Below are 13,126 nucleotides of genomic sequence, written 5' to 3' on the forward strand. Positions count from 1 at the left end.
TTTTAGGTATAAATATGAAATTTTTATTTCATTGATAATTATTTTATGAACATCCTGATCAGTAATATGCGGTAAAATAGTTCGACAACCTGTTGACTTCTAAACATTTAAAGTTAGCCTGCCATTCATTTTAAAGAAACTATCACAAGTGCCTGCAAATGAAATCAGTTGTAGTTTACATTCCATTGTAAGCGGGTCCTCCACCGCCTTCGGGTACCACCCAGTTAATATTCTGACTTGGATCTTTAATATCACATGTTTTACAATGCACACAATTCTGAGCATTTATCTGTAACCGTAGTCCATCACCTTGTTCCAAAGGTACAAATTCATAAACTCCTGAAAGGAAAAATAAATAATACTATCACTTTAAAAATTCAAACGTAGAAAAATTGAAGCCCTGGAAACAGTAGCTACAGAAACGTTAAAGGTTTGTTTTCTGAATGTTTGCTGGTAGAGAAGACGAAGATCTTGATGTGTGCTATTGCTGTTAGTATAAATTATAGACAAAAGTAGAAGGTACAGCAGTATTTGGCCGAGTAAGTCTTAATAAACAAGGGAACATTTAGCAGTTTTTGAGCTCCAGTTTTATATGTGTGCTACAACTGAAGAGACATCCAGTCCTTCCCCCTTGAGTTTACAAACCAGTGTGATCACAGAAACTGATTTAAAAATAAAGTCAAAAGACAGTCGAAGTCCCTGCCCTCAAAGAGTTTACATTTGAGTTCATTCTCCAGAATGGACTAATTTTCATATATCTGCATACTCCTATACTGTATCACTTGAGACCAAGTTCCTATTATAATTCTAGTTGAAAGTTCACACTAAAGGATACAGTATTCCTGATGAATTATGTCTAGGACCGTTTCTTTGAGCTCAATGTGGCTACACCCAAACTGTGTGTGTGTGTGTATGTATATATGCTTTAGGAATGGATGGAAATCACATTACTGACCTGCAGGGCAAAATCGCTGTTCTGGTCCATCATATATTGACAGATTTCTATTTACAGGAATACTGTCATCCTTTAAGGTTAAATGTGCTGGTTGGTCATGTTCATGATTAGTACCACTCAGGGCCACAGATGACAAAAGGTCAAAACTGATCTGTCCATCAGGTTTTGGATACTCAATAGGTGTGCAGTCCTTGGCTGGCTTGAGCTGATCAAAGTCAGAACCTTAAACCATTTTGAGGAAGATGTTTAATAAAAATAAGAACACTAATATAAAAGTACTTTCTGAAACATTTTTATGAAAACTTGAAAATATTCTACCAAAGAAAAAAGACTTTAGCTCTCCTATGGTAATAATACACTATTAAAGATACTGAGTTCATTATTTCTCTACTAAGACAAGTTCAAAACATTAAAAAAATTTACTTTCTCTACTACTTAATGGATTCTATTCATTAGGAATAAAAAAAAATTTTTTTAAAGGGAACATCTACCCCTGACATGGGGCTAGAACTCATGACCCCAAGATCGAGTTACATGCTCTTCCAAATGAGCCAAACAGGAGCCCCCAGCCCTTCACAAGCAGTTAATGATTATAATATTCATACTCAGATATGTTGGAATTACCTTTATGTTTTAGAGTCCACGGCTCCATTCCTCTAAATATCCAGTAAAAGATGCCAGTGTAAATCATCCCGCCATATACACCCAGGATTCCATGGCAGGACGGTCTTATATTTCTAACAGAATACAGCTCTTTCCACACCCATGATTTCTTCAAATTGTCCTCATACTCAGTTACATGGAGTCCTTTTATTAAAATAATGAAATGTTAAGTGTCAAATCACTTCAAGGAGTATAAAGTACTTTATCATCAAGGTATTTTGCTACTGAAATACCTGATGGGTGAATCCTAAAGTAAATTTAAACAGGTTTTCATGTGAGACCACATCTCAAGACTCTTTCAAGTATAAATGTTGGCATCTTCCAAGAAAGATAACCATTTGATACATGTTGTTAACAGTAAGACGTTTGATTTCTTAAACTAGTAGCACAGAAAATCCATTTCAAAACTGAATAAACCTGAAACACTAAAGAGTTCATGCTATCCATAAAAGTGAAAAATTTTTATAACTGATCAAATGAAACACTTCTACCTGTTATAAGTTGAATTGTGTCCCCCCAGAAAGATTATTTTGAAGTCCTAAGCCCAGTATCTCATGATGGGTCAGAATAAGGTCACTGTGGATATAATTAGTTGAGGTCATATTGGAATAGAGTGGGTCCTTCATCCATCGACTGGGGTCCTTATGAGATAGATACACATGGAAGAGAAGTGAAGGGAGGCAGAGAATAGAGTTATTCTGCCACAAGCCAAGGAATATCGGGCTATCAAAAAGCTGGGAGGGTCAAGAAGACTAGAGACGGCAGAGTACGTTCCTATCAATGCCTAGAGAATTCAGAATAAATTCCTGTTGTTTTAAGCAGCGCCGTTTGTAGTACTTTGTGGCAGCCCTAGTAAATTAGAACAATACCTAAAACTTGCTGCATGCATTTAACTGGTTCTTCTTAACTTTTACAAACTCCATAGTGACTATGTACTTTCCAGTCATCGTTTCCTGTTCTGGCTCCATTCCCTCTCCCTCAGGCTATAATCCTCAATCTACTCTTTGGTGATCTGCTTGCTTCAGGACTGTCTCTGTGCTGGTGCTGTGCGGACATGAGAAGGTGGAAGTGTGGCTGGTGATCCAACAAGGAAAGAGAACTTGGCAAGAAAATCAGAAAAAAAAGTTCCACTGCTCAACGATTCTACTCCTTACCTATTCTGTTCTCCCTGAAGTAGCCTCTTGCCTTTTCTATATTCTACCTATCTCCTTCCTCTCCCACATCCTAGGCCTCCCTTTCTACAAAGATACCTGAAAGCATAATCCGGTTTCACACTTCTACTTGGAGGAACATTTGTTATTTGGAATTCTAATAAGGTTTATTTATCAAATACCTATTGAATTGCTCCTGTGTGCCAGGTATTTGGGATTCATAGTGAATGAAGTCCCTGCTCTGCTGGAACATTCCCTCCAAGAGGCAGGAGATAAAGTTGATAAATAAGCATCTTCCCAAAAGTGGGGAGAATACTATAGGAAAAAAACTGTGTGTGGAGGGGGGGTCAGTGTCGGGAGTGCTTTGTGTGGGTTGCATATTAACTGCTCTGGTGAATGCGAGGCCACCAGGAAGGAGAGTGTGACATTTGAGCAGAAATGAAGGGAGCGAGGGAGAGGCCTTGTGTAATGACCATGAAATGGGAACATGCTTGGTGTGTTTCGGGAAGAGTAAAGAAGCCAGTGTGGCTGGAATGGAGAGTAAAAGATGAAATTAGAAAAGTAAGAAAACCTAGGCTGTTATTTTCAGAAAAATTGAGAATTACTAAAGGGCCTTCATAGATTAAGGGTTTACAGAGGTTTCTGTGTTAGCTCTTCCTCTGCAGAGAGCAACGCCTGCTAAGGAAAGGTGCTGCTCCATCCTGCAGTGTGCAAAGCTCCTCTGTTTTCAGCCTGCAGACAACCTCAGTATGTGTGAGGTATCCTAGTGTTTGTTACATACATGAAACGTAATGCAGTACTGTCAACCCTGAAATCATTTCTACTTTTAAATTAAAAAAATTTTTTTTCAAGTTTATTTAACCAATCTCTACACTCACCCCAAGATCAAGAAGAGCATGCTCTACCAACTGAGCCAGCCAGGCACCCCGAACTCGAAATAATTTCTAAGTAGGTGAGACATCATTGGCCCTACTCTATTTTTGATGTGAATAAAACAGAACATTGCTCGAAAACCTAATTACTAAGGTTAGTTTTCTTTGTACAGCACACATCAGAATGCTGTGTGCAAAGGGACAGACACAGTATGTATCTTTTAAATGTCACTTGACATATGCAGAAGAAAGACCTCAAGATTTTTAATTGTATTTGTTTTCACTCTTTATCTATATACTAAGTGTATGTCTAAAAAGATTCTTTTTAAATATCCCAATGAAGACCTTGACAATTTTCTATGCTTTAAATAGGAATTTCTAGGGCATCTGGGTGGCTCAGTTGGTTAAGCATCCGACTTCGGCTCAGGTCATGATCTCACAGTCTATGGGTTTGAGCCCCGCATCAGGCTCTGTGTTGACAGCTAGCTCAGAGCCTGGAGCCAACTTCAGATTCTGTGACTCCTTCTCTCTGCCCGTCCCCTATTCATGCTTTGTTTCTCTCTGTCTCAATAATAAATAAATATCAAAAAATAAAAAAGGAATTTCTTACCTATAGTCTTTGATTGGAGATTTTCACTAGTTAGTTGATTAAAAATAGATTCTGCTGCCAAAATTCCACTTTTCATTGCTGTGTGGGTACCTTTGATCTTGGGAACATTCATGAAACCAGGGCTACAACCAATTAGTAAACCACCAGGAAAGGTGAGCTTTGGTATGGACTGAAGGAAAGAAATATTCAAGGTGCATCTTTAGTTCAAATTAAACAAGTAAAACAATATTACAAATTACAGTCTCTTCAAGTCTTCTAAAGCTGTAGGGAAAAGTTTGAAGGAAAAAATCAGAACAAGGGCACTTCCCTTGCCCCGAAAGCTTTTTAAGAATGAGAATTAGACTATCACTCTTCTTCCAAGGCTTCTTCCTCTTTCCTCCCCATGACTAACTTACATGAGACAGATTTTCGACCAGAAATTAACATATTTAAATGTTTTTATTTTTACATATCCATGTCTAAAAATACTCCCTAAACTTAAACAACTATTATCTAAACTGTAATCTGCTTTCACATACACATGATTTACAAAGGATGTTAATTCTATATCCCCATTTTATTTTACTTTGATATCTATAGAGATGGAAACCTAGATTCTAATCATGGTATCCTAACAATTACCTACTACTTTGAAGATATATTTTAATTAAGAATAAGTTGAATTTCCCAGATAAATTTTACTTATTTATTTATTAAGTTTATTTATTGTGAGAGAGTGAGAGCACAAGTTGGGGAGAGGGGCAGAGAGATAGGGACAGAGATTCCCAAACAGGCTCCACACTGTCAGCACAGAGCCCAACATGGGGCTCAATCTCACAAACTGCGAGATCATGACCTGAGCTGAAATTAAGTGGGACACTTAACCAACTGAGACACCTAGGTGTCCCCAAAATAAATTTAGGACAGTTGTTTGGGCCCCAGTATATACTTCTCATGAAAAGCAATGTAATAAAAGGGAGTGCTATTTTTTGTTAGCCAGTAAAATGTAGTACAATTACACTGTAGTAGCTAAATTAGGTTGTTTGCACAGGAAAATGTTATTCTAACTATAGTTTGAAAAGGAAAGAAGACCGATGCAGGGTTGTTCTTTCCTCCTTCTGTATTTTTTCTTCTTTAAGGGCTTCCCAAAGTAAGCCACGAGTCTTTGTTGAGAAAGTGGTGGGTGGTTACGAGTTTAGCTGCTGGTGCTGAAGGGGACCCAGAGGGAGGAGGATGAACAGGGAAACCAGTGTCATCAGCTGCAAGATACGTGGCCACAGGTACGATCAATGACAGAATTCCAACTAGGAGGGAGAGGCGGTGAGGAGCGAAGCTGGAGGGCAGAGGGAACGCTGGCGTAAGACAGATCAGGGGTCAGGCCCTTCTACAGGACATGTAGGGAATGAATTTATGATTATAGTTCTCAGACCAAACTCAATATCAGAACCACCTAGATAAAAGAGCATGAAATCAGGATCATAAAGTAGACAAGAAAAAACCCCACCAAAACAAACAAACAAAAACCAAAGTAGATAAGAGGGGGAAAGGGCTCTCCAGAATATTACTAGCCGAAAAGAGGTAATAGGAAATTGGATAATGACAACACTTTTTTAAAAATGTTTTTTATTTATTTTTGAGAGACAGAGACAGTGCAAGCAGGGCAGGGTCAGAGAGAGAGGGAGACACAGAATCTGAAGCAGGCTCCAGGCTCTGAGCTAGCTGTCAGCACAGAGCCCGATGCAGGGCTTGAACCCCACAAACTGTGAGATCATGACCTGAGCCGAAGCTGGACGCTTAACCGACTGAGTCACCCAGGTGCCCCAACAACACTTTTCTTAAACCGGACTGTGGTCTTGCCAACATTCAGTTTGATTCAAGAACCAGAAGACTGTGAAGTTTAATAAAAGGGCATAGACTGTTAGTGCCAGTTCTTCCAAACTGGTGTTGAAGTCCTAAGAATAAAAATCTTATGGCCCAAGTAAAATGGAATTTTATTTTTATTTTTTAATTAAAAAAAATGTTTGTTTATTTATTTTTGCGACAGAAAGAGCACAAGTGGGGGAGAAGCAGAGAGAGCGAGAGCAAGAGCAACAGAATCCGAAGCAGGTTCTAGGCTCTGAACTGTCAGCACAGAGCCTGATGTGGGGCCCAAACCCACAAACTGTGAGATCATGACCTGAGCTCAAGTCAGAAGCTTAACCAACAGAGGCACCCAGGTGCCCCAAGCAAAATGGATTTTTAAATCCTGTGAAGATCCTAACCTGTATGGGCAGAGCTACTGGCAGCTGGGTATCTTGCTAAGGAACCATGGACTGAGGGAAAGTTTCACTGGAAAAGGCTGAATTCTGGGACATGAAATCACGAAGTTGGAAACCCTTCAGAAAAGGTAAGTTTTGGTACAGGCTAAAAAAAGATCAATAAAAAGTCAGGTACACAGAAACTGCCTCATTTATAAAGAGAATAAACTGGTGATGGCCAGAGGAGAGCCAAGTGAGGGGAGGCCAAAATTTGTGAAATGGATTAAGAGGTACAAACTTTCAGTTATAAGTATGATTTAAAAAATTAAAAACAGGGGGAAAGTCATGTCATATTTGTTAGCTCAAAATAAACCAAACTGAATTTTCCAAATTGTTGCTTTTTAAGGTTCTTCAAACACTTACTGGAAATATGTTTCTGAAACTTTCACTAATTAAATCTGAAAATTTAAGTAAAATTTGTGTGCACATGCATGGTCAACTCTTCCTGCCAATCTGAAAAATCTTTTGAGAGGTTGAAGTACACAAGGCAGATGTTTTTAAACACAAATCTGTATGACCTATTAAATATATTGGAAACTTCATACTATAAAAACAAGTAGAATTAAATTGACAGGTATTATGGTGATATGCAAAAGAGCTGAATGGGCTTGAACAGAATTATGTAATTTAATAGATATTTGTTGCAAATAACTTACTACTCTAGAAACAAAACCAAATTATTCATGAGAATAATTCCATTGCAACAGCATTTTAGGGACACTGTTATTTTAAGATTCTAGTGATTACATTTATAATTTAGCTATGATTTTACTGGACCTTATGAATTATTTTTACAGCAATAAAGTAAAAGTGATCATCACTTTAAAGGTTGTTACATACCCACCACCATTTTCTTTTATCTATTACTTTTACAACAGAAAAAAAAAATGTCAGTCTCTAAGATAGAGAATATTAGAGACAGAAGGGATCATCTTTATTTTACAGATGGTCCCATAAAGCCAGAGAAGGTATGTAATTTACTTCAAATCACTTGGTATAGATTTTAGAGCTAGTTTTTAAGATCATCTTACATGTTTAGTATTTTCATAACAGTACTAACAGCTTTTATCATTGCTTATTTCATTGTTTAGATATACTTAACACATTAACTACTTTTGTTAAGATTTATTTTGAACATATACTAAAATAGAACAATTCAGGGCAAAAGCTTGACAGAGGCCACCTAAAAGGCAGGACTATTATTAGGTAATTGGGACTAATTAAGTACCTTCGTGGAAAACTAGATCTGTCTTTGTTTCCTGGTAGCTAAGGAGTAAAGGAAAATATCTAGGATCACATAGTTTTAATTTTCTGGTTAAAAACCAACCAACCAACAAGAAGCCTATAAATTTATCTCAAGAAATCAATATATTCTTTTTTAAAAATTTTGTTTAGTTTTTAATTTACATCTAAGTTAGTTAGCATATAGTGCAAGAATGATTTCAGGAGTAGACTCCTTAATGCCCCTTACATGTTTAGCCCATCCCCCCTCCCACTATCCCTGCAGTAACACTGTCTGTTCTCCATATTTAAGAGTCTCTTATGTTTTGTCCCTCTCCCTGTTTTTATATTTTTGCTTCCCTTCCCTTATGTTCATCTGTTTTGTATCTTAAAGTCCTCATATGAGTGAAGTCGTATGATATTTGTCTTTTTCTGACTTATTTTGCTTGTATAATACCCTCTAGTTCTATCCATGTACTCGCAAATGGCAAGATTTCATTCTTTTTGATTGCCAAGTAATACTCCATTGTATATAATCTTTACTCATTCATCTAAAGTATGGGAAGAAATCAATATATATATTTTTTAATGTTTACTTATTTTTGAGATAGAGAGACAGAGTGCGAGTGGGGGAGGGGCAGAGAGAGAAGGATACACAGAATCTGAAGCAGGCTTCAGGCCCTGAGCTGTCAACACGGAGCCCGACACGGGGCTCAAACCCACGAACTGTTGTGACCTGAGCCGAAGTTGGATGCCCAACTGACCTAGCCACAAGGCACCCCAGAAATCAATATATTCTTAAAACTAAATTCATGGTGTAATTTACTTAAACTATGATACGATGCAGTTTTATAGACATTCCATTTCTGCTTAAAGTTTCTTCCTATAATTTTCTATCTATCTAAATTTGTTACATTATATTTTCAATTTTTACTTTACAACACAGAAATAAATAAAAAAATTGGAAGAGTTACCTGAAATCCACCCTCATTCAGAGCTCTGGCTCCATATGCAATTCTTTTTCCACCTTCCAATGTCGGCTGAATGCTGGGATGGTGTTTCCATCTCTGGAACTCTCTAAATGGGCTCAGATATGGATTCTGGTAGTCTAGACCAACCTTAAAATTGTATAGTTAAATTTGGTAAATTTATATAGTAAGACATTTTTATTCCATATTACATCAAACTAAAATGTGAGCATTATTTATGAGAAAACATGTACATTAAATTTCTTGTATTCAATAGTACTTGGAGAAATATAGGCAGTAACCCAAACTTAAATAACTGAATAAAATCTGTCTGGAAAAGACAGGGTAAACAAAAGGATACCATGTGTTCATATTTGGCCAAACTTTAAAAATGTAGAATATATTAATAAATCCTTGTGCTCTGTAAATACAAGTCCAAATTAGAAAAGTAACTGTAGGTAAGTGGCTGACATTATGTTTCTACAAAAGGAGCTGTAATTATTTTTCATTTATCAATATCCACTCTAGTAATAAACTAATAAGCTATATGTGGTACTAAGGCACAAATGAAGAAACAGAATGTAATCATACTTAAGAGGAAAAGAAATATTAGAGGTCACATTTTACAAGGCATTATCAAAATGCTGAAATTCATAACCAAACACTTCTGCTCTCAAAAAATTAAGCCACTGGAATAACTACACAAAAATGATACACTGAACACTTGGCTGGCTGTCAAAAAACAACAGTAATACAAAAATTTAATGTATCACATACAAGTTTAATTATGACATTAGAAAGTTGCCTCCAACTGCAAGGCACAGAAACTCTTATTTTTTCCGTTCCTTGCAATGTTCAAGATGTAATTTACTGCAAAGATATAAGTGGCCAAAAAGGGAGAAAATACTTCCATTTAAAAGTTATAGACTCAAACCTAGTACTGCTTTAATTTTCAGTGACAGCACGCCATAGTGGAAAATGGGCTTTGAAGACACACAGACTCAGGAGTGAATCCTGACTCTTGTCATTTAAAGGGTATATTTGAGAAAGTTGTTTAACTTGTTTGGACTTCAGTGTCCCGTCAATAAAATAAGGTCACACTTACTTCTTAGGATTATTATAAAACTTAGAATTCTCAGGGAATCATCTAGCTTCATGCTGGGCATTGGTAGCTACTATTCCTAAAGTTATGTGTTTTAAAAAGCTATAGACTAATGCCTTTTAATAGTCACAAGCGCTTTACAGACTGACACAATTAGAATGAAAAGCTTTTTTTTTTTTTTTTTTTTTTTTTTAACAAAAAGCATTTTACATGTTCCGGAGTTCATAACACTGATGATCCAATGACTCTAACAATAAAATTTTCCATAATGGGCATGTAACTTACCACAAAACCAAGAGCTACTAGGGGTTCGCCTTCATTTAAATGGTAGAGAAAAGAGCCTCCATAAGTATGTCTGTCCAGGGGCCAACCAACAGAGTGATCTACTCTCCCAGGTCTCCACTTCTTTTCATCAATAAGCCATAACTTAAAAAAAAAATTTACTAGAGTAGTAAATATTTTCTATCACCACAACATATATAACTTGCCTACTTTTATGTCTTAGTCATGAGAGTTTCAAGTGAAAAACTGTAATAAAAGCAACATAAAAAAAGTACTTCACATATCAAAGAAAATTATATCAAACTGCAGCATGATAAACCAGACTAAAGAAACAGTTTAGAAAGGTCACGAAGTCTATCGGAAACACCACTGAAGGAAGAGATGAGGAAAACTTCTGGGATGCTGGTAATGTTTTATACCTTGGTCGGGGTGGTGGTTACATGGGTGTGTTCCCCATACAAACTTGAGCTGTACACTTAAGATCTGCTGCTTTACAGTATGTATGTTATTCTTCAATAATATAGTTTATGCTCTCCTGCACTCCCCCCGCCCCAAATAAAACAAATGGCTTATCTATTTTCAGAATGGTAAGTTTTACATTGTAAACAATTTCCATCTGAAATATTACCTAAAAATCAGATAATATTATGTGCTACATGCAACCTACCAAAACAATTAAGCCTTTACTCACAATAAATCTAGTTATATACAAAATTTGAAACTTTCTGAGCTTTATCCTAAAAAAAATTAAACAAAAGGGTTATAATGAATCTTTTATACTCTAATAAGCCTAAGGCTTGGGAAAACGGAGATTGGATAAATTGAGGAAATATACAATACTTAACCTAATTAAATTTTAGGCTTCAAAACAATATACTGTGGCTGAGTATATATTTCATGAACTAAATTATCTTCACAGTGCAATTCTGAAGAAACACTTCTTTAAGATGTGGTCACCCTTCAAGCAGCATATGGGTATCATGTCAAATCTTATTAGGGCAGATGGCATTATAATGAAAAAAATTAATATTACAAATATTTTTGGGGTGCCTGGGTGGGTCAGTAAGCTGAGCATCTGACTCTTGACTTTGGCTCATGTCATAATCTCATGGTATATGAGTCCAAGCCCCGTGTTGGGCTCTGCACTCACAGTGTGGAGCCTGCCTGGGATTCTTTCTCTCTCCCCTCCTCTGCTCCTCCCCCATTCTCTCTCTCTCTCTCTCAAAATAAATAAGTAAACTTAAAAATTTTTTTCGAGTTAAAGACTTTGATTTCAAGCATCATTTTTTAAAAAGTTTATTTATTTACTTATTTTGAGAGAGTACAAGCAGGGAAGGGGCAGACAGAGAGAATCCCAAGCAGGCTCTTCGCTGTCAGTGTGGCGCTCAATGCAGCGCTCGATTCCATGATCCTTGAGATCATGACCTTGGATGAAATCATCAGATGCTTAACTGACTGAGCCACCCAGGCGCCCTTCAGGCAACATCTGATGAAACGATTACAATATGTAGATAAATTTAGATAATAATAGAATTTGATCAGCAGTACTTTCTAGCCCTTTAAAAAAATCTGAAATATTTTTAGTCATAATGAACATCTCAAGTCAATGAAAAATATAACAACTATAAAATTATACCAATGTTATAAACTACATGACAGTACAAATGAGTTTAAATTCCATTTTTCAAAATTAAATAACAAAAAATCAGGATACCTCCTTGAGTCCAATTCCATAGGTTTGGGGATCACAATTGGCTCTCAAATCAAACTTCTTATATAGTTGCTTGGCTAGATGTCCATGGCAACCCTCTGCAAAAATTGTAACTTTGGCGTGTAGTTCTAGTCCTCGCTCAAAAGTTGTCTAAAAAATAAAAACATGTTAAATTGCAACATTTGACAATTTAAAAAATATTCACATTCTGGTCCGTTTTGAATTGAACTATGATTAAGGAATGGAAGAAACAGTACAAATACATAACCCTAGAAATAAAACTAGGTACTGCAGTAAGTGGAATCTAAATGTTAAATGTTATAATATATTTAATCTAATATAATCATAATCTAAATTTAAATGTTATAATATATCTAACCTAATATAGTTTAATCTAAATTTAAATGTTGTAATACAGTCTGTGTCTTTGTTGTTATTTTTCTTTATAACTTTCAAAGTACCAGAATGAATGCATAAGAATTAAAAAAGGAAATAAAGCATCCTCCTGCTAAAAAAAATTCTCTACGAGTGAAAATAAAGTGAAAAGTGATAAGCCATTTCATATTCCCCCTGCTCCTAACTTTCCAGTCCCATCATCTGAAGCAAAAAACACTATTCATAGCTTTCTTGTGAATCATGCCAGAAAATTTCCATAAATAAAAAAACTATACAGAGCCTATTTATATCCTTCTAACACAAACAGAATCATACCAAATATACTCTTAAGCTACTTGTTTTTCACTTTAATTTCACTTGTTCTTTATTGTTGAACGTATATTATAAAACTGAAATTTTTTTCCAAGTGGAAAAAAAGGCTACAATTAAAGTCTTTACCTCTCTTTTGCTCTATATACTTTGCATTTACACCCACCATGAGATACTCAATAAAGTTACTTAATATGGAATACAGAATAATCAGGACAGTCTCTTATGAAGTATATCTTTTCTGGTATTTCTCTATTCATTTTATTTGCATGTATGTGTATGTGCAGACGTTCATACAAAAAGTAGTTTTACACTGACAAACTGTTTTATATTTCTTACACAAATATACTTGGTGCTAAATATTTTCAGTCTGAATGGTAAAAATTATCTCATTATTAATTTAACAATAAATTAATTTCTTTGGTTACTAGACAGTCTGATCATCTTTCACATGCTTATTGGTAACTTTTTTTCTTGTGCAACGCTTACTAGTGTCATCTATATGCAAACGTGTACATTATACTTGCATATACATCCTATAAGTCCTCTCACTATCTTTTTATTTTGTTCTTGTCTGCTTCCTTTTATTACCCTTCATCCATAAACCATA

The 13,126-nt window shown here is 35.8% G+C and overlaps 1 protein-coding gene across 2 annotated transcripts in view; it reads right to left on the reverse strand.

Annotated features, from left to right (window-relative positions):
• The window catches only part of ETFDH (electron transfer flavoprotein dehydrogenase), a 27,246-nt gene continuing 14,120 nt past the window's right edge, over positions 1-13,126 (reverse strand). For both annotated transcript variants that reach the window (XM_029939490.1, XM_029939501.1), the window contains exons 7-13: positions 11,815-11,961; positions 10,104-10,244; positions 8,723-8,866; positions 4,252-4,420; positions 1,580-1,762; positions 956-1,177; positions 1-339 (exon numbers count right to left, since the gene is read on the reverse strand). In XM_029939490.1, the coding sequence (XP_029795350.1) occupies positions 176-339; positions 956-1,177; positions 1,580-1,762; positions 4,252-4,420; positions 8,723-8,866; positions 10,104-10,244; positions 11,815-11,961 (1,170 nt within the window). In that variant the 3' untranslated portion in view covers positions 1-175. The remainder of the gene's footprint in view (positions 340-955; positions 1,178-1,579; positions 1,763-4,251; positions 4,421-8,722; positions 8,867-10,103; positions 10,245-11,814; positions 11,962-13,126) is intronic.

Source organism: Suricata suricatta, chromosome 1 (genome assembly GCF_006229205.1).
Source record: "Suricata suricatta isolate VVHF042 chromosome 1, meerkat_22Aug2017_6uvM2_HiC, whole genome shotgun sequence".
NCBI lineage: Eukaryota > Metazoa > Chordata > Mammalia > Carnivora > Herpestidae > Suricata > Suricata suricatta.